This window comes from Ptiloglossa arizonensis, chromosome 5, assembly GCF_051014685.1.
Source record: "Ptiloglossa arizonensis isolate GNS036 chromosome 5, iyPtiAriz1_principal, whole genome shotgun sequence".
Lineage (NCBI taxonomy): Eukaryota > Metazoa > Arthropoda > Insecta > Hymenoptera > Colletidae > Ptiloglossa > Ptiloglossa arizonensis.
In genome coordinates this window covers 26009985-26032784 of record NC_135052.1, presented here as the reverse complement: position 1 = coordinate 26032784, position 22800 = coordinate 26009985, and the positions used below count along the sequence as shown (strand labels likewise).

General features: G+C 37.5%; 6 protein-coding genes and 1 pseudogene across 8 annotated transcripts; 4 read left to right on the top strand and 3 right to left on the bottom strand.

Moving 5' to 3' along the window:
• Positions 1-275: 275 nt before the first annotated feature.
• East (enhanced adult sensory threshold) lies at positions 276-10930 on the bottom strand. 3 transcript variants are annotated; one of them, XM_076312940.1, is made up of 8 exons: positions 10347-10930; positions 9859-9982; positions 5302-9585; positions 5114-5189; positions 4397-4659; positions 3878-4033; positions 3481-3794; positions 276-3156 (listed from the first exon to the last, which is right to left on the bottom strand). In XM_076312940.1, the coding sequence occupies exons 3-8, from the start codon at positions 9559-9561 to the stop codon at positions 1566-1568; spliced, it is 6660 nt and encodes a 2219-aa protein (XP_076169055.1). In that variant the 5' UTR covers positions 9562-9585; positions 9859-9982; positions 10347-10930; the 3' UTR covers positions 276-1565. The 3 variants fall into 3 exon arrangements, with proteins under 3 accessions (XP_076169055.1, XP_076169056.1, XP_076169053.1); XM_076312941.1 differs by having other exon boundaries at positions 5156-5189; XM_076312938.1 differs by lacking the exons at positions 9859-9982; positions 10347-10930 and having other exon boundaries at positions 5302-9597.
• Mrpl49 (mitochondrial ribosomal protein L49) lies at positions 10559-12440 on the top strand. The gene is made up of 3 exons (XM_076312946.1): positions 10559-11071; positions 11690-11876; positions 12039-12440. The coding sequence occupies exons 1-3, from the start codon at positions 10967-10969 to the stop codon at positions 12311-12313; spliced, it is 567 nt and encodes a 188-aa protein (XP_076169061.1). The 5' UTR covers positions 10559-10966; the 3' UTR covers positions 12314-12440.
• A 743-nt stretch (positions 12441-13183) lies between these two features.
• Positions 13184-15570, bottom strand: Eef1gamma (elongation factor 1-gamma). The gene is made up of 8 exons (XM_076312942.1): positions 15412-15570; positions 15136-15285; positions 14904-14967; positions 14679-14821; positions 14129-14431; positions 13757-14044; positions 13503-13655; positions 13184-13409 (listed from the first exon to the last, which is right to left on the bottom strand). The coding sequence occupies exons 1-8, from the start codon at positions 15421-15423 to the stop codon at positions 13254-13256; spliced, it is 1269 nt and encodes a 422-aa protein (XP_076169057.1). The 5' UTR covers positions 15424-15570; the 3' UTR covers positions 13184-13253.
• A 447-nt stretch (positions 15571-16017) lies between these two features.
• LOC143147583 (26S proteasome non-ATPase regulatory subunit 8-like) lies at positions 16018-17226 on the top strand. Its single transcript, XM_076312945.1, has 3 exons — positions 16018-16171; positions 16407-16479; positions 16552-17226. The coding sequence occupies exons 1-3, from the start codon at positions 16064-16066 to the stop codon at positions 17169-17171; spliced, it is 801 nt and encodes a 266-aa protein (XP_076169060.1). The 5' UTR covers positions 16018-16063; the 3' UTR covers positions 17172-17226.
• Positions 17227-17505: 279 nt separating this feature from the next.
• On the top strand, positions 17506-19350 carry Arp10 (Actin-related protein 10). The gene is made up of 5 exons (XM_076312943.1): positions 17506-17809; positions 17880-18032; positions 18102-18386; positions 18466-18745; positions 18821-19350. The coding sequence occupies exons 1-5, from the start codon at positions 17730-17732 to the stop codon at positions 19151-19153; spliced, it is 1131 nt and encodes a 376-aa protein (XP_076169058.1). The 5' UTR covers positions 17506-17729; the 3' UTR covers positions 19154-19350.
• Positions 19345-20942, bottom strand: LOC143147582 (eukaryotic translation initiation factor 3 subunit F-like). The gene is made up of 6 exons (XM_076312944.1): positions 20730-20942; positions 20488-20662; positions 20196-20365; positions 19935-20117; positions 19655-19876; positions 19345-19578 (listed from the first exon to the last, which is right to left on the bottom strand). The coding sequence occupies exons 2-6, from the start codon at positions 20594-20596 to the stop codon at positions 19405-19407; spliced, it is 858 nt and encodes a 285-aa protein (XP_076169059.1). The 5' UTR covers positions 20597-20662; positions 20730-20942; the 3' UTR covers positions 19345-19404.
• Positions 20943-21919: 977 nt separating this feature from the next.
• On the top strand, positions 21920-22743 carry LOC143147456 (26S proteasome non-ATPase regulatory subunit 8 pseudogene; annotated as a pseudogene).
• Positions 22744-22800: the final 57 nt, after the last annotated feature.

Genomic DNA, 22800 nt, shown 5'->3' with positions numbered 1-22800 from the left:
AGGCAAATCAGTTTCGTCACTTGTGGGAATTACATACATACATATACACATACACACGCGTAAATATATATATATATATATATATATATATATATATATATATATATATATATATATATATATATATATGTATGTATGTATGTGTGTGTGTATGTATGTATGTGTGTGTGTGTGTGTGTGTGTGTGTGTGTGTGTGTGTGTGTGTGTGTGTGTGTGTGTGTGTGTGTGTGTGTGTAGATAGATAGATAGATAGATAGATAGATAGATAGATGTACGTATATATAATATTCACTCGACCCTTTCACGACGAAGATGGCTCTTCCAGGTCGCGAGTCATCATTACAGAACGAGGAACAGAAGAACCGGAAGACGGTTGGCTCTTGAAATCCAAAGCTTCCGCAGCATACGGTCCCCCAACCCCCACACTTCATCTCTTCGTTTCCCCATTTCTTCCCGTTCCAACGACGATCCTGTTTTTCGTTTTTCCATTTTTTTACCCCACATATATTCAACTATGTACATACACGTACACGTACACGCGCGCACACGCAGGTACACACGTGTACGTGTACACACACACACACACACACACGCACGCACGCACGCACGCACGCACGCACACGCACAAATATATATATACATGTACCCACCCACCCCCGAACACACATATGTACATACATACACGCGTATATACATGACACAATACATGTACACATATATACACATATATATACATACACGTACATGGACACACGCGCGCGCGCACACGCATATATATACACGTATATACATATATATGTATATACACGTATATACATATATATGTATATATACATATATACATATATATATATATAAATACACATACACACATACATACATATACTTTGTGTTTCAAGTCCGTTCGACACAATACTCTTCGTTATTAAAAGAGAGGAAAAAAAAAGAAAAAAAAACCTAACGACTTCGCATTCTCGTTTTAGGCACTTTTCCATCGGAAACAGGTTTCGCTTCTTCGTCGTTTTCACACCGTTTTATTATTTTTTTTTTTTCAATTACTTCATTTCCCTTCGTTTCACACGTTGATGCTTTGGTTGGTTAGTGTATAATCGTTAGTATCCAAGTATCTCTAGCCGTTTCCGTTTGTTACTTATATACTTCTATCTATATAGCGTATGCGCGGACGTGTGCGCACGCGCACGCGCAATTTGATCGCCATCGACGAGGATATTCGGCGTGCATCGCTCACGGGGTACGCGCGCACGTCGTTCAAACAGGCGTGTACGGTTCTCTCTCCCCCCGTGAGCGTATCCCCTGAATCGACGCGCGTTCTAATAAGGCAGATATTGTCTCGCTTCTCCGTCGCGGTTTCCTCTCTGGTTGGCATTGGAAAGCGTACGGCAGAAAAATCGTCCCGCTTCGCGGTGAGCCGATCCGTTCGATGAACACGCTCCCCCGGGCCCCGTGTGTGTGTGTGTACTCTTCTCTCGTCTAAAAGAATCGTAACGTGTCTAAACTACTCACTGTCCCATCCGTTTCGTGCGCGGTCGGTCGGCCGGCCAGTTTCATTTATCGGCGGGTCGGGTGACGGTCTGTTGTATCACCGTCAACGATTTCGGGATCTTCGGCAGTATCGGTATCTGACCGGACGTCTTTGTAGTCACCTGTATCGACTTGGGTAGGTTCAAGTTGTGCAGCAGATTCTGCGTGGGCGTGTTCTCGTTCGCCAACGAACGAATGTCGCATATCAACGGCTCGAAGTCACCCCTACTCTGTCGATTCAGCATCTCCTGTTGCATTCTCAGGTGCTTCTGGAACTGCGTGTGAGCGGCGAGTTGCTGGGCTTTCTGGTACTGCGTGGTGGATGACTTCAGATTGGGCGGCGACGAAGAGGAACTCGAGTTCCCCCCAGTCCCGGGACTCATGATCGACGACTGTTTCTCCGTGAGCAGTTGCTTCTGCTTCTTGAGGGTTTGCAGACGCTTGAAGTCCGGCTCGCTGAGCTGAAACACCTTCCCGCCGGAGGAGACCGGTACACGCTGACCGTCCTTCCGTTTCACGTTGCCGTTCGCAGTCGCGGTGCTGGTGGACGGCAGGTTCAATCGTTGCAGATTGGGCGGTGGTTTCTTAATGATCGATACACCGGGATTCAGCTTGAGGACGCGAGACGGGCTCGCCTTGGTCGGTTGTTGCACACCGGTGACGGTGGATTTCGTCGTACTCGTCCCGGGTAGCAACAGTCTGTCCCTCTCGAGAACGTAACCGCCACTGAGACGACGGGAGTTGTGGTATTCGGAGGCGATCGGCTCCATGATCGGCTCGTCCATTTTTTCCGGTCCCTCGTACGATATCAGTCTGTTCTGCACGGACGTGGAGTAGTTGATCGCGTTCCGTGAGGCGTTCGGCGCAAGTACCAGGTCCCCAGACCTGTAATATTTCTCTAAAAGTATTAGGTGTCTGAGGAAGGAGCTCTGGTTTCCGTAGGGTCGCTGCAGCTCCTGCCAGAGTAGCTTCGTGTCCCTGTCGTACTGTATCATCGTCGCGCACTTCTCCCAGCCCTGAGGCGTGATCTCCCTCACGTTCGTGAACTCGACGCTGGCGTGAAGGTTCATCTCCTCTTCGCCGGGGAACAATGTGCGCACGCTTATCGAGGGATTGGCACCGAGTCTCTGCACCACGGGCGTTATATCGTTGTTGGTCCTTGATCTCTTTGGCAGTCTGGTCAGTGTCACCTCTTTGTCCATCGCGAGGATCTCGACCACCTCGCTCGGTCCTTCGCACGTTATCGTTGTATCCGAGCCTCCGTACGGATGCATCTCGAGCAACTTTCGTTTCTTCAGTTTCTCCACGGTGCTCTCGATACCGAGGAACTGCACGTCCGCGGCGATGGCTTCGTCCGTCGAATTCGAGTTGGTCTTTACCGAACGGTTCTCGTTCTCCGTCTCGCAGTTGAGTCCCTCGCCCTTACTGGGCTCCGGTGTCGACTTCTCCGACGCCGAGTTCGTCGTACCATCCGGAGACTTGGACGTAGTCCCGCCTTTCGGCTGAACGGGACACTTGTTGCTCTTCTTGCGCTTCTCCTTGTCCTTGGACTGATTCTGCGATGTATCGCCGTCCTCGTTGTCCAGAACCTCGATATCGAGGTAATGTAGGATTCTGAAGAAGAAGAAAAACAGATGAAAGTCCAATACTACTAATACACGCGATATCACGTTTAACCTGACACGAGACATCGGTGGGTCGAAGTATCGTATATTAAGTATTGGTGAAAAACATGGACAATATAGGTTAAATGTGTTAACATTTAAATTTTCTCTTCGACAACTATCTTGAAACGGGACTTCGATTTGACCGTATCTTTTGTTTATTCTTATTCACCGTACGAAAGGTCATTAAGGGTAGTTAAAAAGTCATTAAGTAGACTTCAGAACCTTCTCTTGCGTAACACCGGTCCTCCGTAATGTTGTACTCGAATCGTACCTTTTCCGATAATTCTTGAAGAAAGACTTGTGACTCGTGTTCATGTTCTCGACATCTTTGTACTTCAGTTGCAGTTGGGTAAAGTAACGACACAACTTGCAAACGAAAGTACCGGCGGCCAGGACAACGGGAATACCCTGTTGGCCTAGCAACTGGTTCAGTTCGTCGGTTTCCGCGTTCGCCAGCTGATGAGTGTAATTCCTCGCCAAACGACGTTTGCAAAGCGCACAGGTCAGGAATCGTTCTATCTTCGAGTAGTGACCGACGCAGAACGACATCGACGAGTGTTGACTCGACTCCCAATCGATGTCCACCTGTATCCGAGAACAAGATAATGTTATAATACATGAAGCATTTCTAGCGAAACGTTTCGTTTTTTAACGCGCGTTACGTTCACCTGCTTTTGCAGGCCAGCTTTTATCTTGAGCAACCACCGACGCTTCACGTGATGTCGCGCAGCGTCCCTGCAGTCGCGAGCCGAACATTTGGACACCATTAGTTGCCGGTGTTGCTTCTGCGGTTTCGTTTGCATATTCGTTGGACTAGTGTTTGCCTACGAGTAATACGAGTGCCAATTAAAAATCTTAAGAAGAGAACTCGCATCGTTCACGTATTCAAATGTTTTCGAATTAAGTTTCTATCGGTGCGTACAAAATGTTATTTCACTACAGAGCTTTCCGTTCCGCTCGCGTTGACTGGATAACACCTGATCGTCAATTATTGCGAACAGTTTGAAAGAAAGAAGAGTTTTGAAAGAACTCGAGTCGTCAGGAAGCTAAAAAGAAACAGTTTTACGTGAACGTTCCGAAAACCACGATCCAAAACGGAGAAGGGAAACATGAATGGAAGTCTCTCCTTTGAGACATTAAAAAATTAAACGTTTCACATGCATAAATCTAACGAATGAAACAACCACCTTTCGGTCCACGTGGCGGTAGCACGCGTCGCATAAACAAGAATCCTTGGTGAGGTGTCTTTCGATGTTCAGGATCTTCTTGCGTCTTTCATCCGACTTCATCTGCGCCAGATGCATCGGCGTGTCCAGGGAGCCGAACTTTCCGAAACAGTAGCAACAGACGTCCGCGCATAAACGTCCTGGATGGATGGAGAACGAAGAGGACTTCTCTGGAATAACAAGAGACTGACGATCCTTTGGCGCGGCGTCTTCGTTATCCTCGTCTGTAGCGACAAAACGATCAATGGTTACGGCACGGATGTTGGGGTTCGTGAGAACACGTGGACAATCCAGGTTTAATTAGAGATCTTTTCGATGAGACATGATCTCACCTCAGTCGGAGGGTGACTGGAGAGTTAGGAGGTGATTGTGTATCAGCGTTTGAAGCGGTAGCGCGTGATTGCATGCTTGTTATAGATACATGTAACCGTCGTGAGTACGATTTGCAGGGCTGGTGATTCTCATGAACGAGAATCGCTCGACACGATAACGAGAAACAAAGTACGCGAAAAAATTTTAACCGACTCGAAATGATAATTTCTCATCGAGCGATCCTCCTCACAATTCTGCGATGTCAGAGTGTATGCGAAGGTCATGAAACGTGTGTGTTCGTTTTAATAAAGCAGATGAGGACGAGGGAACGATTAAGAATGTAGTTATTCCCGCAACCAGGATTACCGCAAGAGTGTCTGTGGTTAGTAGAGAACTTTCGGTTCGCACCAGAGCTGCTATCTCCCAAACCACTGGTTCCAAACTGAAAATAGAGAAAAAAAATAAATAAATAAACAAGTTGAGAAAACTCTCGTGTCCTGTTTGTTCGTCAACGTTAATAAAAAAAATTCCACTAAGATTCATTAGCTCCTTACCTCCTTTTGAATGGTGTAGAACTCGGGTGAATCGCCTTCCCCGTCCCCGCGGCCTTGCTTCAGCACCATCTTCAAAGGGGACCTTGATCGCTTCTTGTCTCTGTCCTTCTCCTTCTGTACCCTGATCACGGTCTTCAAAGTGCCCGTGTACTGTTCCTTCTTGGCTTTCTGATGGCTCAGTCTCTCGGCAGCTTTCTCCAGCGACTCCAAACCCAGCAATCTGAGAATGGACTCTTTCTTCGCCTTGTCCTCCGGTGTCTCCAAGATCTTCGGGGTGATGTTGACACTGCTAGACGACTCGCCGGACATAGAGGTCTCGTCCGAGTCTTTCTGCGACGTCTCCGGTGTCTTCGCCGGCTTGCATTCGGTGTCCTCCAATATGTTAATGGTTTCTGCTTGCTTGGTCACGTGATCCTCAGAAAAGTTCCTGGACAGCCTGTTCTCGCAGCTCGGTTTACCGGGCTCTTTGACAATGGTGAGATCATTCTCCGACTTGCTTCGCATGTTATCTGCACTCTCCTGATGTTTCTCCATACTACCTCTACCACCTTCTGAGAAACCGCGGAAATTCGTCGTGCATTCCGTTCCGTTTCCATACTTGTTCAGGAACGATCGGTTGTTCTCATTTATCTTGGCCACCTCGTTGTCCAATAGCGTTTCCTCCTTGTTCTGTTGATCGGACCTTCGCACCTCTCGCTTCGTTCGTTTACTCTTTAAAGCGACCAGCTGATCCTCCTTACGTTTCTTTGCTTCTCTGGTGCGCCTCGTTCGCGCCTGAGGCTCCAAGTCGTTCGCATCCATTTCGCCACCGTTTTGAACGTCATCCGTCTCCTCTGCACCTTCAACTTTCTCCTCCGTCGCGTTCTGCGCGTCCTCCACGTTGTTCTGCATCGAATTCTGTTTCTTCTGAACACCTTCCTCCTCCGTTTTGACATTCGATGCGCTTTCGCCGCGTTCCCTGCTAGAAGACGTTTGTTGTTTCTCGGTTTTTCTTATTTTCTCTCGTGTCCTCAATACCCTTTTCTTATCCTCCCCAACAGATTTTTGCTCTTCCGATGTACCATCGATCAACAACTTTTCACCTTCGTCCTCCGTCACCGTAGATTCACCGTGTTCCGAATGTTTGTTCGAAGCTGTTTTCTTTTCGTCGGACTCGGAACATTGACCACTGATCGTAGTATCGGTAGACGCGTTAATCTGTATACGTTTGTCATCCTCTATTTTGTCTTCTGTATCTTTCTTGCTGTCCTCGATGAAATTACAGATATTACTAAAGACAGAGTCTGTATTTTGTTTAGAATCTGCATCTGAGTTAGAGGTATTCAATACGTGGGAACTATTACTATCTTTTTTTGTATCTTGCACAGCTTCCAATGTGCCGGCTTCGGTTTCTTTGGCATTTTCTGTTGCCACGGATATGTCTTCCATATTATTTTCATTCGGCTCAACATTTACTTCGTTTATAGTTGCTTCTTGTACGTTATTATCTTGTATTACAGATGATTCGCTTACAGGTGAGAAGAACTCTGTTGTGTTATTAATATTCAATTCTTGTTTAACTTGTACATCTTCTGCAATTGATTGTGACTGATTGTTCGTTTGACTTTCTGCTACTAATCTCTCTACCTCTTTAGAGATACTTTCTAATGTCTCTGCTTCTTCAGAGTTCGCAGAAACATTTAAAGAAACCACAGTTTCACTCTCGGTAGTTTCGTCTATCTTTACTTCCTCTTTAATAAGCCTCTCTTGTATCTGCTTGAATGCAGCTTCTGCATTACTGTTCGAAGATTCAGAAGCAGTTGTCTTAGTTGTTGATTCATTTCTAAGCGATTCGTTGTTTAAAGCTGTATCTTCGGAAATAGGTTCATTTTCATCTTCGTGTGGAGATTCTTCACAATTATCAGACTTTTGAACTGTTTTACTTGATACTCTACTTACTTTTTTCGTAATCTCATTGTTTACCATTTCTGGAGAATTTTTATCGATTATTCTTGGCGATTTTCTAACAGCCACTGTTTTTTTACTATCATCTGCTGATTTTGTCTGATCATCCATTGCTTGCTCTAAACACTTTTCAGACTCCTCGTTCAGGGTAGAATTTTCATTTGATTCTTCCCATTGTTCTACAGGTTTGCAACTGCTCTCGCTATTCTCTTTAACATGGATAGGTTCGGAAACATTATGCGTACTATTGCTTTCATCGACATCAGGAGACTCACTTTCTTGAATATTCTGAGAATGAGTTTCTGCTGGTTCAATATCACCCATGACTAGTTTCTCAATTTCTTTGGCAGTGTCGGCCACTTTTGGTACTGAATTTTCTGAACTCTCCGATTTGATTTCATTTTTGGAAATAATAGACTTGTCTTCGTCTGCATTTTCCTCTAATCCCAATTTTTGGGATTCTGCACTGAGTGGTGCAATTATCTCTTCAATTTTTGGTACTTCAAAATTTTTGCTTAATCCAAGTCCCTTATCCGATCCAAACATTTTACTTTCAATGGACTTTGCGATTGTAAGTTTGATATTTTCTATCATTTGATCTATTTGAGACTTTGGACTGCCATCTGATTTGTCTGTACTATAAAATGAACTTACTGTCTTTTTCATATCTATGTTTAAACTACTTCTTCGGCTCTTGGATTTGTCTGTAAATTTTGCTAACATATTATCTTTCCTAATTTGATCTAAATTGCTTGCTTTCTTTATTTCTTCCTGTACTTCTGTGCTCTTAGGTGCTACTTTTGTATATTCAACTTTTATATTGTCACATTTTATTTCAATTTCTGTACTTTTGGCTTTAGTTTTTGAGCGCAACGTGGGTCCTACTTCACTAGCCCTATCTACTCGATCACTGTTATTATTGTTTTCTGCTTCTGAACCGTTTGGAGAACTTTCCTCGCAATTTTTCAGTGTATCCTGCTTCAAGCAAGATTCATCTTTGGCTGTTACCATAACTGTTTGAGAATCATTACCACTAGATTCAGAAAAGCAAGATTCTGTGTCTACACTACTATCTGCAATGTTATCTACTGAAAGTTCTGAACTAACAGGGTCATCCGAGTTTAATCTTCGACGTTTTTTGAGATCCAAGTCAGTGGAAATGCCAGAATCTGACTGTCGTAACTTTCCATTTCGTAAACTTCTTTGACTGATTGATGCATTTGATCTTTTCCTCAACTGAATTGCACTGTGAAAAGATTCTGATTCCAAATTTTCTCCATCAGATATAATTTTAGTATCTTCATTGTCTGGTTCCTTTTTAATTTCAATGTCTGGGACTATATTTTCTTCTACCAGCATTTTCCTACTTCTTGTAACTTTTCCCTCAATTTTTTCTGTTATTCCTTGTTGATTATCTATTTCTGAATCGCTCAACATTGAAGCTATAACTTCGTCTATGGTAAGATCTATAGAACTCTTAGCATCCAAAAGTGATTTTGAAAATTTTGTATCGATAGCAGATGCCCTTGTGCTAGTGTAATCTATATCTTTATTGTTATTCTTTCTTCCTTTCGTACACTTGATATCTCCTTCTGTATTTTTGGTGCAGCTATCCTTCTCCCTGATATTGTTCCTTTTGAATCCTGAAAACTTCGTTGATTTAACACTTTTAGGCAAAGAATCTAGACTCTCTAAACCTTTTCCTTTTCTGTTCAATTTTGGACTGCTCTTGGTACTGGATCCAGCAACAGAGTCTGTATCTTTATCTTGAGTGTCCTCGTTTTCTACTTCCCCGCTACTTTTTGCTACAAACTTGGTCTTTTTGGTCCTGAGATTGTTCTTGGCACTTCTGTTAATTATTTCTGTTCCTGTGCTTTCACTTTCCGTATCGTTTATGTGTTGGTCTAAAATTCTTGCGTTATTATCGGATGTTTTAACAGCGTTTTCTTCCAGTAACTTAACTCTTTTCGTTCTAACACCCTTCTTGATATCAGAAGTTATTCTGCACAAATTTCTATTCGTTACTTTCCTAGTAACCTTAGACTTAATGAGATTTGCCTTTGCTACTCTCAATTTTTGTTTGCGCTTAAGGTTCCTGAGGACCTTTTTGCGTGGCAGGCTTGCCTCTAATTTTGGAGGAAGCTGACTACCAGTTGCCACTGCCTCTAAAATATCACGTGCAAGTTGCTGTTGTTTTAGATTCGACAAAGACTTGCCCTTTCTACTTTTGATTTCATTCGACGGCAAGCCAGAATCATTATTCGCCTTCTGTTTTGCTTTGGAAGGCGCTAAGGGTTTCTTTTCCCTGGATGCCATCTCACTTCCACCCACATTGGGCTCCTGCAATTTCATTCGTTACATGAAATTGCAAGTCGATTACCGACTGAAGAGTAATCGCTACTACCATGGTAGTGTTCAAGATAATTTGTCAATTTCCCTAGTAACGGAATAATACATACTTAAGAAGTTAAAGAAACAACATTATCAATTTGTATGTATTCTCTGAAAAACGATAAATCATTTATCTCTATGACGATATTCACGATAAAAATCATGTACATTAACAGCTGATTTTATTTAGAAGGGTATGTAAGATAATCGAAGAAATAGTACCTTTCCTCTTACAAGCGAGACAGGAACAAATTGATTGTACACCAAGTGGAAAAACTACATAATTCGTCTTTAGATGCGAGTAGGTGAGCGGCCGGCCGGAATAGTGGGGTTGATAGATGCGGCCCTGGCGGTCAGAAAAATTACGTGACAAACTTTGCATTTACACGGATACACACGGAGCGCCTCTTCTCTCGGCCAGGGAATTGCCTCGAAATATTTACCGCAATATCTCGTCGATCGAGCCACCGATCGCGAAAAATTCGCGGCCAAAAGAAAGACCGTATCGCGTACTAACTAACAAGAAAAGAAATTCAGGGGTGAACAGGCGAGAAGTATCGAAAATCACACGACAAATCATCGCGAAAAAATCGCCACGAATAAACAAAAGGTCGGACCCGATTCGAGATTTCAGAGGTTTAATACATCGTCGGCCGAGCGCTGTCGACGGGATTTCGCAGCCGGGCATTCGATTCGTCACGTATACTCACCTCTCGGCCGAAAAATTGCCGTCACGGAGCGTGGTTTTTGCGGGAAAACTCCGAAAACAATTCCGTGAAAAACACACAGAGTCCCGTTGCAGGGTGTCTGTCTCTCGTACGCTGTCCCACTGTTTTGAGGCTACCGCCACCTGACGGTGGAACACGCGACCTCTCCCAGGTCCATAGTCCGTTCGTGCTAATTCCGTCGCGTTATTTCACCGAGAATTCAACCCCTTCTGGCTTCACGCGAGCCGGTGTCCGTGGCACGTTCACCTTCCGGAAAACTCGTGCTTGCTTGCAGGTCGAAAATGGTCCGTGCGGGTCCGACCGAAATGCGACAATCTTTTGTTGAAATTTGCAGCAACGCGGCACTTCGAGGTCTATACAACGTTCGCGATAACTAAACCCCGTTAGTTATTTGGTCGAATTTTATGTTACTCACGGTCGCTCGGTGACACGTTCGCCTACCGGGCGGGCGAACGAGCGCGACGAAGTTTCTCGCGAAACAGAAAAAATGCTGGAAATACAGGCCCGTCGTGCGGAAAAGCTCGATCTGGCACGAGAACGAAAAGGAAGACGCGCCCGTGCGCACCAATGGCGGCCACCGACCCTTATTTACCGAAGTCAAAATGGCCGCCCTTCGGCTCTTCACGCGCTCGAAATTTCCAGCGATTATTCTCAGGTCTTCTAGTCAGCTCGAGCCGCAGAACTACGTTTCGTCGATTGTCAGTCAGGTAATGTCACGCGTCGACATCCTTTTTGCCTTTATTCTCGCTCTCATAATCTTTCGTTAGGCGACAAGTTCTCTTGCATTTTCGTGTTGGTTACCTTAAGATGAACTAACGAAGGGACAAGTTAAGCGAAGTTAAGTGAAGTATTTACGTTAATTTTTTTTTAATTTAAAAACAACTGTAGGACGTTTGTGTATTTCGTCGAACGCAAAGCGGTTATACGGTTCGCGGTATCGAAATTTTCGCGAGCCCTGTGTGCACGACGATAAATAAAAATGTACAGAAAGAACCTTGAAAAGTGAATTGTTGAAGTTTAAAACGCACTACAGTATGAAGTGTACGCCATGTTATTCTAATCTGCGAGAACGAAGTTTAGATTTTCTTTTTGTTTTTTGTTAGATGTCAGATATCAGTGTTAAAAAAAAATCAAAGAATGTTTATTTCGCGATGAGAATTGTATTTGCTTCATCTTGATAATAACCTACAAATTTACGCATAAACAAAACAGAAATAATAATCGATAAGTCTATGAAAGATCGTTATAAAAATATTTATATTATCAAATTTTACGTTCGTTAAGGATTGATTAGAAATAATTTATGTCTTATTGTTTCATGTTAGGTTCATAAGAGATGGGGAACTTACAAATCTTCTCCTCTGTACGATGATTCTTTGCAATATACAGATTATGAAATAACAAAGGATCCTCAAGAATGGGAATATGTAGAACGTTTATTGAAACTTAAAGTTGTGCCTATACCTCCTCTTGAAAATAAAAAATTTCCCTCTGGATGGATCGCACCCACTTGTGAGTTGTACTCAATATTTTAAAACTTACGTTGATTTATTTTTTTATAACTTATATTATAAGAAGTTAGTGAACTAATTTGAATGCTTAGAACTTGCATACATTTCTGAAATAATAACTTAATAAATAATAACATCTAATTTATTTATTTAAATTTAACAGCAAAGCCAAAAGATCATCCATACTACGTACAACGTACAAAAAATTACATGCAACCTGTCTACCTTCTCAATTCATTTCGAGGAATGCGAAAGGTGACCCTTATACGTAAGATTCAAGGAGATATTTGGTTGCTAGAATCTGAATTAACGCAATATTTGAAAGAATCTACAGGCAAAGCAATTGGTGTTCGTGTAAATGAACTCGTAGGTATGATTCAATTTAGGGGTGATTACGTATCTCTTGTCAAAAAATGGTTGCACTCAAAAGGACTTTAAGAATTTTAACAGTTGCCTTTATATCTCATGAATGAACAGCTAATATAAATATAAAATGAAAATACATTTTGTTATTGTAAATATTATTTATAATACGAAGAAAATAAAGTTGTATTAAAATGTGTAATTGTGTTCCTAAATTTCGAGCTTTTAGTATTTATCATTGAGATACTATTTAAATGGTAATATAAAATTTTAGAAACGTACAAACTTTATTTTAATAGTTAAAAATTCAACAGTTTTATTTTTGCAAAAATATGCATTATATTTAAAATTAAACTTTGCATAAGCAAGTAGAATGAATGAATTGTAATATGTGTAGCAGTTGACTTAAATTTAAGCATTACGATGCATTCATAAACTCGCGTTTTATCTCGATGTTGAATTAGAAATCTCAATATATGCCTTTTTTTATTGAACAACCAGTAATAAATGAATAATGTAATCTTATTTCTTATGTCTATCGAATCATTTGCATTTTCATATAATTATGAGAGTTGAAAACTATTTATACATTAAATAATTTAACACACGTATCTGAAACAAATTTCTAGTAGTACAAATATTGAAGGGAATACCACATCATTTATTCTATAATTTTAAAAATTAAAATCTTATTTCGAGTTTAAACTGTAGTACTCAATCAATACTAAAATTAATTTCAAATACCACACTTCACGAACTATGCACATAGAAAGTGAAATAAAACTAGTTTGAGAACGGCACTTCAAACGTGACACCGTGAACTCAAAGGTAAAAGCATTGAGTTAGACAACAGAGATCTCTAGAAAGGAACGCGCGCGTGTGTGCGTGTAAAACACCCTATTAAATACGGGATTCTAAAGGTTTCTGTGTAAAGTTCGATGATACTTAAATTTTTTTTTACATTTATTTCATGCGAACAAAATGTTCTGTTTAATAGTAAGCATATGGCAAAATTTTACTTGAAAATTTTTCCCATATTAAATTTTCGTCCCTCTTTATCTGTACCAGGCTCGGTGAAGTATCGTTGAACCAATTCTTTTGTTTCTTCTGTAGTTGGATCTAACTTGGTCCAATTATACGATTCGTAATCTACTTGCCAATCTGGACATAGCTGTACAGGAGAATACGTTCGTTACTTTTATATTCTCAACTATACAAATGTAAAAATTCAAAGTTGTTAAATAATATGTAAAAGGTAGCTAACCGTAAAAGCAAGCTTTTGCCCACGCCAAATCCAAATGCCACTGATACTACTATCATTATCTGTTCCAAATAGACAAGTGCTGGCAATTGCAGCCTTCCGCATTTTGTCTAGTCGTTGATACATACCACTTATTAAATTGCAAGACATGAAAACCTGTTCAAAGTAACAATATGATGTACCCCAACATATGTATACATATATGTAGATATGTATATAGTACTCGATATACTATTTTGGACTACTTTTGATTTTACCTTCGTTAACTCATGGTTGTATTTGTATTCACCAAGCCAGATACTGTAGTGTTCTGGATCAAACTTTTGCCAGAAATAAGGTATAGACTTTGACTCCTCTTCATTAGAATAAAATCTCTTAAAATCATCAATATCAAAGGTGCCTTTGGGTAAGGCATTAAAAGGATTTGAATTTTTAGGTTCAGCAGCTAAAATAGTATCCGCTGGATCTAGTTCTTCAACTACTTCTTTCTTAGATTCTTTTGCTTCCTTCTTGGATTCCTTCTCTTTCTTTTCCTTCTTTGAGGACTAAAATATTACGAATTATTGTCATGTATAACAGTTAGATCAAATAAAAAAGAATAAATTTAAAAACATGTGGATAATACTAACTTTTCCTTGAGACTCTGCAAACTTCTTTGGATTATATTCAAACATTTTCTCAGCCAATTTAAAGGCACCGATTACAGCTATTGACTCAGGCTGATAAATAACTGTTTGGAACCATCGATTTACATTCTGGTATGGTTCACGTAGATCTGGTTCAAGTATATATTGGTACAAATGGAGTAACGTCATAGCTACACTAATATCAGCTAAAGTCAGTCGTTCCCAGACTAAGTAAGTACGTGTAAGTAGGTGAGAATTAAGAACAGTTAATGCTTTTTTTACATCATCCTTGGCATGTTCTACAGTCTGAAATTTATATTGATTTACAATTTTAATTATAAACAAAAACTTTGTTAAAGCAACCAATTTTACACTAAATTTAAAAATGTAAGCATATAATTAGATATATAATGCACAATACATACATAATCAGATAGTATGCCAACATTACTATACCTCGTAGAGTTACAAAAGTAGTTAAGTGTTAAACTAGCTTTGCCTTTGAAAGAGGATTAATAAAGGTTAGTCTGGCATGAAGAATTTATATCTGTACCTGCCTATTGTATGGCATAATACCAAGTAATGGAAATACCCATGCGCAACTAGCTGGAAGAATCTCGGAGTCAGCAAATCCAAACCATTGAATGATTTCTGCACGTTCCAGATCGGTTTTACCTCGTAACTGATCATTGGCCACTACAAAAAAGAAATAATTCATATTACATATATAGAAAAATCTATTCTACTATAGATATAATATATCGATTATAAATTTTACCATAATATGCAATCGCATTGCTTTCCGTGATACATTTTCCATCACATGTTTCAAATGCTGGGACCTGACACATATGATTACAGGAATATTAATGGTATGTTTTTTAAAAGTCTAAATGCACTGCATTCATTTATTATTGATAAAAATGAAATAATAAAATTCACCAGCTGGTTTATAAATAACACATAATGTGTAATAAAATAATGAAAATGTACCGTATCACGTGTCGTACCTTTCCAAACGGAAACTTCTTTAAGAACGTTTCAGTTTTGTTCGTTTCACCAAAGACAAAATCATCTGCGATCTTGACCTGAGCGCCAGAGTATTGAGCCGCAATCAGCACCTTATAGGCTCTGAAGTTTTTTGGGTATGTGTACAGAGTCTGAAATAAATTGTGACTCCATTAGTTGGTTTCTGCATTAAATTATGTTTCTAGTGAACTGTATGTTCTTCTTGATTCGTCATAATGTCGATGGTTAGCGGTGCAAATCGCACAAGAGAAACTTACTCCGGACGCCATTATAGCCAGTTACGGGAAGAGGAAGTCGAAGGCCGGTAAAGATCGTTTCTCTCGAGTGCATAAAGTCTCTACACTAATAGATACGTCCCTACAACGTAACTGTAATATGCGTATCCCCGCACTTTTGCAAAATACTTTCAAGTTTTCCAAACGAAATTCAATCGTATAATACTGGAAACTTCGTGATTTGATACGATATCGTATAAAGATTATTTTAATTGGACCAGACTTTAGAACTTAAAGAAAATGTAATGTGTGTATCAACTCTTAGTAAAATACAATATTCTGATTGGTTAATCGGTATGGAATTTATACATTATTGATATTTTAAAATAATGATTTTTTAATGGAATATATATAAAATAAAAACCGTGTGTAAAATTTGATGCTGATTTTTTATGTACATACATAAAAATATTTAGTTAAAACTTGACATGTGCAGTTCAATTTACATCTACAGGATTTTAATATGGTTTTCACTAAATTGTTTAAAATTAACAAATCTGTTTAATACTATTTTTAAATATAAAAAATGTATTTAATTTTTATCTGAATATGTTTATATACTTTATGTTTACGTTTTTTTTTTAGCTGTGTGTATCTATAGTGTATAGCTACGTAATCGTGCTTTGATTCGAAAATGGCAGCGCTGCGGAATGTTGTTTCTTTATATACAAATTTAAAGCAAGAATGGACAGAAACTCCGTGTAACTTGAAAAAATGTGGAGAATTACTCAATCAATTAAAGGTCAAGTATAAAATACATTTTGTATGTTTCTGTCGCTAAAAAATATTTTTACTGATGAATTTGTCCGTGATATAACCTTCTTTCCTTAAGCGGCCTGTCAAAATGCATTGTCATTGTATTCAAAATTAAAGGTTTATTAATATATAACATGTAACGGATATTGAATTTTTTGTTTGTATTGAATCCTTGATGCTATATTTGTGTTAGTAATTTAGGGAGTAATTATTTTTTACAGGTTGGCCTTACGCGTTTGAGTTTTCTTCCAACATCTAACAGCACAGCCAGTGAAAAGGAACTGCATATAGCTCGTATGTATTGATATGCATAATTTTGAATAATGTTTGCTCAATCATTATGTATAAATTATTTTATAATTGCAGGTGACATTTTAGAAATTGGGGCGCAATGGAGTATAGTAACAAAAGATATACCTTCTTTTGAGCGTTACATGGCACAGTTGAAATGTTACTATTTTGATTATAAATCAGAATTAATGGAGTCAGCACACAAATATCATCTCCTTGGCTTAAATCTCCTGTTTTTATTATCTCAAAATCGTGTTGCTGAATTTCACACAGAACTAGAACTTTTGCCTTCTGATCAAATACAGTCGAATGTGTACATTGGACATCCTTTAAGTTTAGAACAATACTTAATGGAAGGATCATATAATAAAATATTTTTAGCTAAAGGCAATATACCAGCAGCATCGTATAGATTTTTCATGAATATTTTATTAAATACGGTTCGCGATGAGATTGGAGCATGTATGGAAAGTGCGTATGCTAAGATTTCTATTCAAGATGCATCAAGAATGCTCAACCTAACTTCGGAGAAAGATATGAAAGCATTTGCATTAAAAAAGAATTGGACCTTGGCTAAGGATGGTTATTTTTATTTTAACACAACTAGCGAAAAGAAAACTGAAGAACCAATACCCAGTTCAGATTTGGCTACCCTAGCGATTGATTATGCAAGAGAACTTGAAATGATTATTTAACAAGCATGTGTATCTTCCTGTATTTTATATAGATAAATAAAGATTATCAAATATTTATTAGGGATTAGTCCTTCACATTTTTATTAAATTCCATAAGAAAGCATTATTTAGAATATATAAATGAATAAAAGTCATAGAAAAAAGTGTACAAATTTATCATTAAAATATGTTCATTATTCTATTTTAAAAAAGTAAAACTAATGTAGCTATTGTAAATAAACAAAAGAAAATGCATGGAGTATGTAATTATTTAAAAAGAATTGAATATATTCAATATATTATTAGTAAGACAAAGAATGCATCATATGGTTTGTCGATCTTGAAATAAAGGGAAGTTTTCAATTGGTCATCTTTGTCTCTCCTTTTTCAATCGTGAATGATAGACAAAGATGAGATTATTTCTTCTGAAACATGACTGAACCACCATCAACAGTCTGTCATCTATCAAACTATAAAAGTTAAACTTAATTCTTCTTCGAGAAACTTTGCTATGATTTTTGGTTCATTTTGAGGTTATATTATCTGTTTTGGAATATTAGAAAAAAATAATTTGTCAAAATGCTTCGTAGTTACGAAGGTGTAAGATTTCTATCGGACAAACAAATGGTGATATTTGACATTGGAAATGCATATACAAAGTACGAGTGCATTTACATTTACTCAATAAATTTAATATTATTAATAAATTGAAATCTGATTTGGAAATAGATACGGTTATGCTGGCGAAACTACACCACGCGGTATAATAAGGACGGAGGTCGTATGTTCGGAAACTAAAGAGCTTCGGAATATCTATGATTATAAAAATACAGAAGATTTGTATCAGTTGCTTGTTGATTTTCTTCATTCCTTGTTTTTGGGGTAACACTATTATATATTGTATTAGTTCTGTTTCCTATTGTCTAACTAATTTTGTATTTGTTATACTAGATATATTGTAATGAGTCCAAAGGATGCCAGAATTGTTGTTTTAGAGTCACCATTAACTCCATCACAATTCAGAGACACACTAGCCAAAGTAATGTTTCTACACTTTGAAATTAGTTGTCTGATGTTATTGCCCACTCATTTGGCAACTATCAGTACCTTGGGTACAAACACAGCTTTAGTTTTAGATGTTGGATATAAGGAAGCTACATTGATTCCAATTTATGAGGGTGTACCAATTTTGAAAGCATGGCAAGCTCTTCCTTTAGGTGGTAAAATTGTACACGAGTAAGTTACACATGTTATAATAGACATTTCGTTAATATTGTGTTGACATTTGTACAATGCTCTTGTTTCTCTTCCATAGGTATTTGATGAAGTCTTTAAAAAGCACCACTCTTAATGCAGATATAACAGAGAAACTTGTAGAAGATATAAAAGTAAGAACATGCTTTGTAACTACATTAGAAAGATCTGCTAAATTAGGAACTGCAGAAGCTCCTAATCCCCCCCCTGCAGTTATGTATCCTGGAGTTAAAAATATTGTTATACCTGGCGAAGTCAGGGAAAAAGCATTTGAAGCATTGTGGGAAAGGGATAATGATAATCTTAGTATACCTACAATGATTCTGGATGCCATAATTCAGGTATACTATAATTAAAGACAAGTGTCAATTATTTTGATGTTTATTTTCAATGTCAAACTCTAATTCTTGTTACAGTGTCCAATGGACATTAGACGGTCTCTAGCGAAAAATATAATGTTAATTGGTGGAACAACAATGATAAAAGGCTTTGCTAGTCGCCTTAAATCTGAACTTTTGGCTCTAGTAAAAAGCAACCTTTATTCTGAGAAATTGAAAATTCAGACATTCAAATTCCATACTGCGCCCAGTAAGCCAAATTACACAGCATGGTTAGGAGGTTCTATTTTTGGAACTACGGATCTACCATTAAGATATATAACACAAGAGAATTATGTAAAGTCTAACAGAATTCCTGACTGGGCTAATTTAATAGATAACCAAAAAGAGGATTCTGTGACTTATGATTAAACAGACTAACATAATTTTTATAATAAAAATAACATTTTGAACGCTATATTTATATGTACATATAGGAGAGACTGAATAATTTTATTTATTTTTTGTCTTACTTTTATATTTAACGTTCTTTAATTTAAAAACTTAACTTTAATTAATGTAAATTAAAACACAAATTAAAAATTAAGAAAATACATACAGCATTGAAAATTCAAGAGGTTTTTTATTAATAGAAATAGTATTATAGAATTTTTGGATTTATATTACAGAGTTGTAAGTAAAGTAAGCTTTTCGTTGAGTTGCAGTTGAGTCTTTATCAATTGTGACAGTGCAACAACCATTAGCAGATCTTTCACATTACTGTTAAACATTTCATCAAATTGATCACTTGACATTTTGGGAACAGAATGTACCATGTCCAAAAGAGCACGACCAACCTATCACATTAAAATAAATCATGTTCATAACAATTCTATTTTAGAAAAACTTTAAACAATGTAAAACGGAGCATACTTGGTTGTCTGGTGGTTGTTTTGAATTCAATACATCATCAACGTATGTGAGCACTTGTTCTAACATGAAAGAAAGTTTAGCACTAGCTTCTGCTATCTGTGCAAGATCCATCATTGGTTCAATACCACCACCTGTATTTACACCAGCTATTTCTGCATGGGCTGGTAATTGAGTTTTAGAACAAAGCTGTAGTCCAACAACTTCTGGCTCATAACACGTAACCTAAACAAATTAGATTCTTTGTATGAACATATTACGAAAAGATTATGGGATAACTCACTTGTACTTTGACCGGGGTAAACATAGATCCTTGTTTTCCATTAGGTACTCCCAGTGGAACGCATACATAAGCTTTAATTGCCATTCTAGTAGTATTTAGTAAAGTTGTATCAACGGTCAAGTGAACAGGATTGTTGCATTCACGAACATAATATTCATGAATAACCGAAGAATGAGTAGTAACCTATAAGATATATCTAAATGAAAAATGTCAGTTAACAATACTAAGAACATTATATGTAAAATGAGCATAACAGTTCACCTCGTTACCAGTTGCCCACCATCCAACAATATTTTCTTGCCTATTAACTCTGTGATTTAACTCATATAAATCGATCCCATATGTCAAATCAGCTTCTACTTGACTTTCAGATTCTTTATGTGGCACACAAAAACAGTTTGTCACCTCAACCATTCCTTTTTCCACGGTACCTACAGATATTAATTTATGACATATATTTTTTATCGAATTCAATTGCTACTGTCAAAGCGTTCAACTGCTAATTTAATCGCTATCATATTTTTTTTTTGTAGAAATATATATTTCAAATTACCGAGCAACGTTCCTATAACGCGATGCGATTCCGCTTTTCGACGCTCAAATGCATCGACAACTTGGAAAAGAACTACAGGATGAACCTTAACGGTAAGGTTAAGCGCCATATTTCAGTATGGTCAATACTGTTCGCAAGAAAAGGGAACGTTGTGTCGACTCTGTTATTTTTCCACCTTGAAGTAATAATATGATAGAAAGGAATGTGTAATCGTTGATTTTCGATACGATCTACTATCGTACCATATATCCTCGCGAATAAAGAACGATGTAGTGTTCGCTGTAGTATTTTTGAAATTAACATGCAGCACATTCGTGATTACCCAACAATGTGTACATCAATCTACTAGACTTTATTTCAATGCGAAATGCTGTTACATTAACAGTGTTACTATAGTCAATCAAAGTTAATAGCTGGTACAGTACTTGGTAGTTGCATCTTGGAGCGTACTGTCGTGTGAGGGAAAAAGAAAACAAAGCCCTGACATTGTGCAATGCGATTAAAATTCCAAGTAAAAAAGGAAACTTCTTTAAGAACGTTTCAGATATATTCGTTTTATCGAAGACAAAATCATCTACGATTTTCATCTGAACGCTGAAGCATTGAACTCTTTAGGCTCTGAAGTTTGATGGGTATATGTACAAAGTCTGAAAGAAATCGTAACTTCAGTAGTTGATTTCTGCATTCAATTATATTTTTAGTGGAATATATGTTCCCTTTTTTTCATTATGACATCAATGGTTAGCGGTACTAGTTACACAAGAGAATTTCTAGATGGAAAGTGGAAATTAAAGGGCGATAAAGATCATTTCTCGCGAGTACATAAAGTCTGCGCTAATAAATACATTCTTACGACATAGTAATATATGTATCCCCGCACTTTCAGAAAATATTTTCAAGTTTTTTAATCAAAATTCAATCGTATAATACTGGAAACTTCGTGATTCTATACGATATCGCACAAAATTATTGTAATTGAACCAGACTTTAGAACTTAAAGAAAATGTAATGTGTGTATAAACTCAGTAAAATACAATATTCTAATTGGTTAATCGATACGTAATTTATACATTATTGATATTATAAAATAATGATCTTTTAATGGAATAAACATTAAATAAACACCATGTATCAAATTTGATGTTGACTTTTTATATATATAGAGTAGAGATTAAAGTTTGTATTTTTCTGTAGCTAAATATCTTTTTTCTTGACAAACTTGTTGATGATATAGCTTTATTTATTTATATGGTCTGTCAAAGATAATTGTTATTGTTGGAAATTCAAAGTATACTAATGTATAAGTTGACTTTAAGTTTATTAATATGTAAGTTTGCCTTGCCTGTTTGATGTTTCTTCCAGAATTTAGAAGCATAGCTAGGAAAAAGAACTGAACACAGCTCGTAGGTATTGATATGCTTAATTGTGAATAATGTTTACTCAGTCATTATATATAAATGATTTTAAACTTGCAAGAGACATTTTAAAAATTGGAGTGTAATGGAATAAGGTAACAAAGGATATACCTTTTTTGAATGTTATGACACAGTTGAAGTGTTATTATTTTGATTATAAATCAGAATGAATGGAGTCAGCACACAAATATCATCTCCTTGGCTTAAATCTCCTGTTTTTATTATCTCAAAATCGTGTTGCTGAATTTCACACAGAATTAGAACTTTTGTCTTCCTTTCATCCTTTAAGTTTAGAACAATACTTAATGGAATGATCATATAATAAAATAATTTTTGCTAAAGGCAATATAGCAACACCATCGTATAGATTTTTCATTAGTATTTTATTAAGTATGATTTGCAATGACATTAATACATGTATGGAAAGTGCTTCTACAAAGATTTCTATTTAAGAGGAATCAAGACTACTCAACCTAACTTTGGTGTAAGATATGAAAGCACTTACTTTGAAAAAGAATTGAATCTCGGCTAAGGATGGTTATGTATAATTTAGCCCAAATAATGAAAAGAAAACTGTAGAACCAATACCCAGTTTATAAAGTATTATCTCGTTATAAGTCGTCATTCGTGTTTCATTGTAAGTAATTCTTTATTATTTTCATTACTTTTGAGTTGCCGCGGCGAGTGCGATTGACTGACATCGAGCGAGAAGGCACATGACAACAGTAAACTATAAAGTTTGTTCGGGTCTTTGGCAGTCTCGATTACTAATTTTATATTGTGACAATCTTTAAATTTTGTTAACCAGCCTTTAATGGTATTAAATAAAGAGAATATACCAATTTCATTTTTTACTAACAATGCTTCTTTCAAAATAATAAATCTGTGACTGGATTTC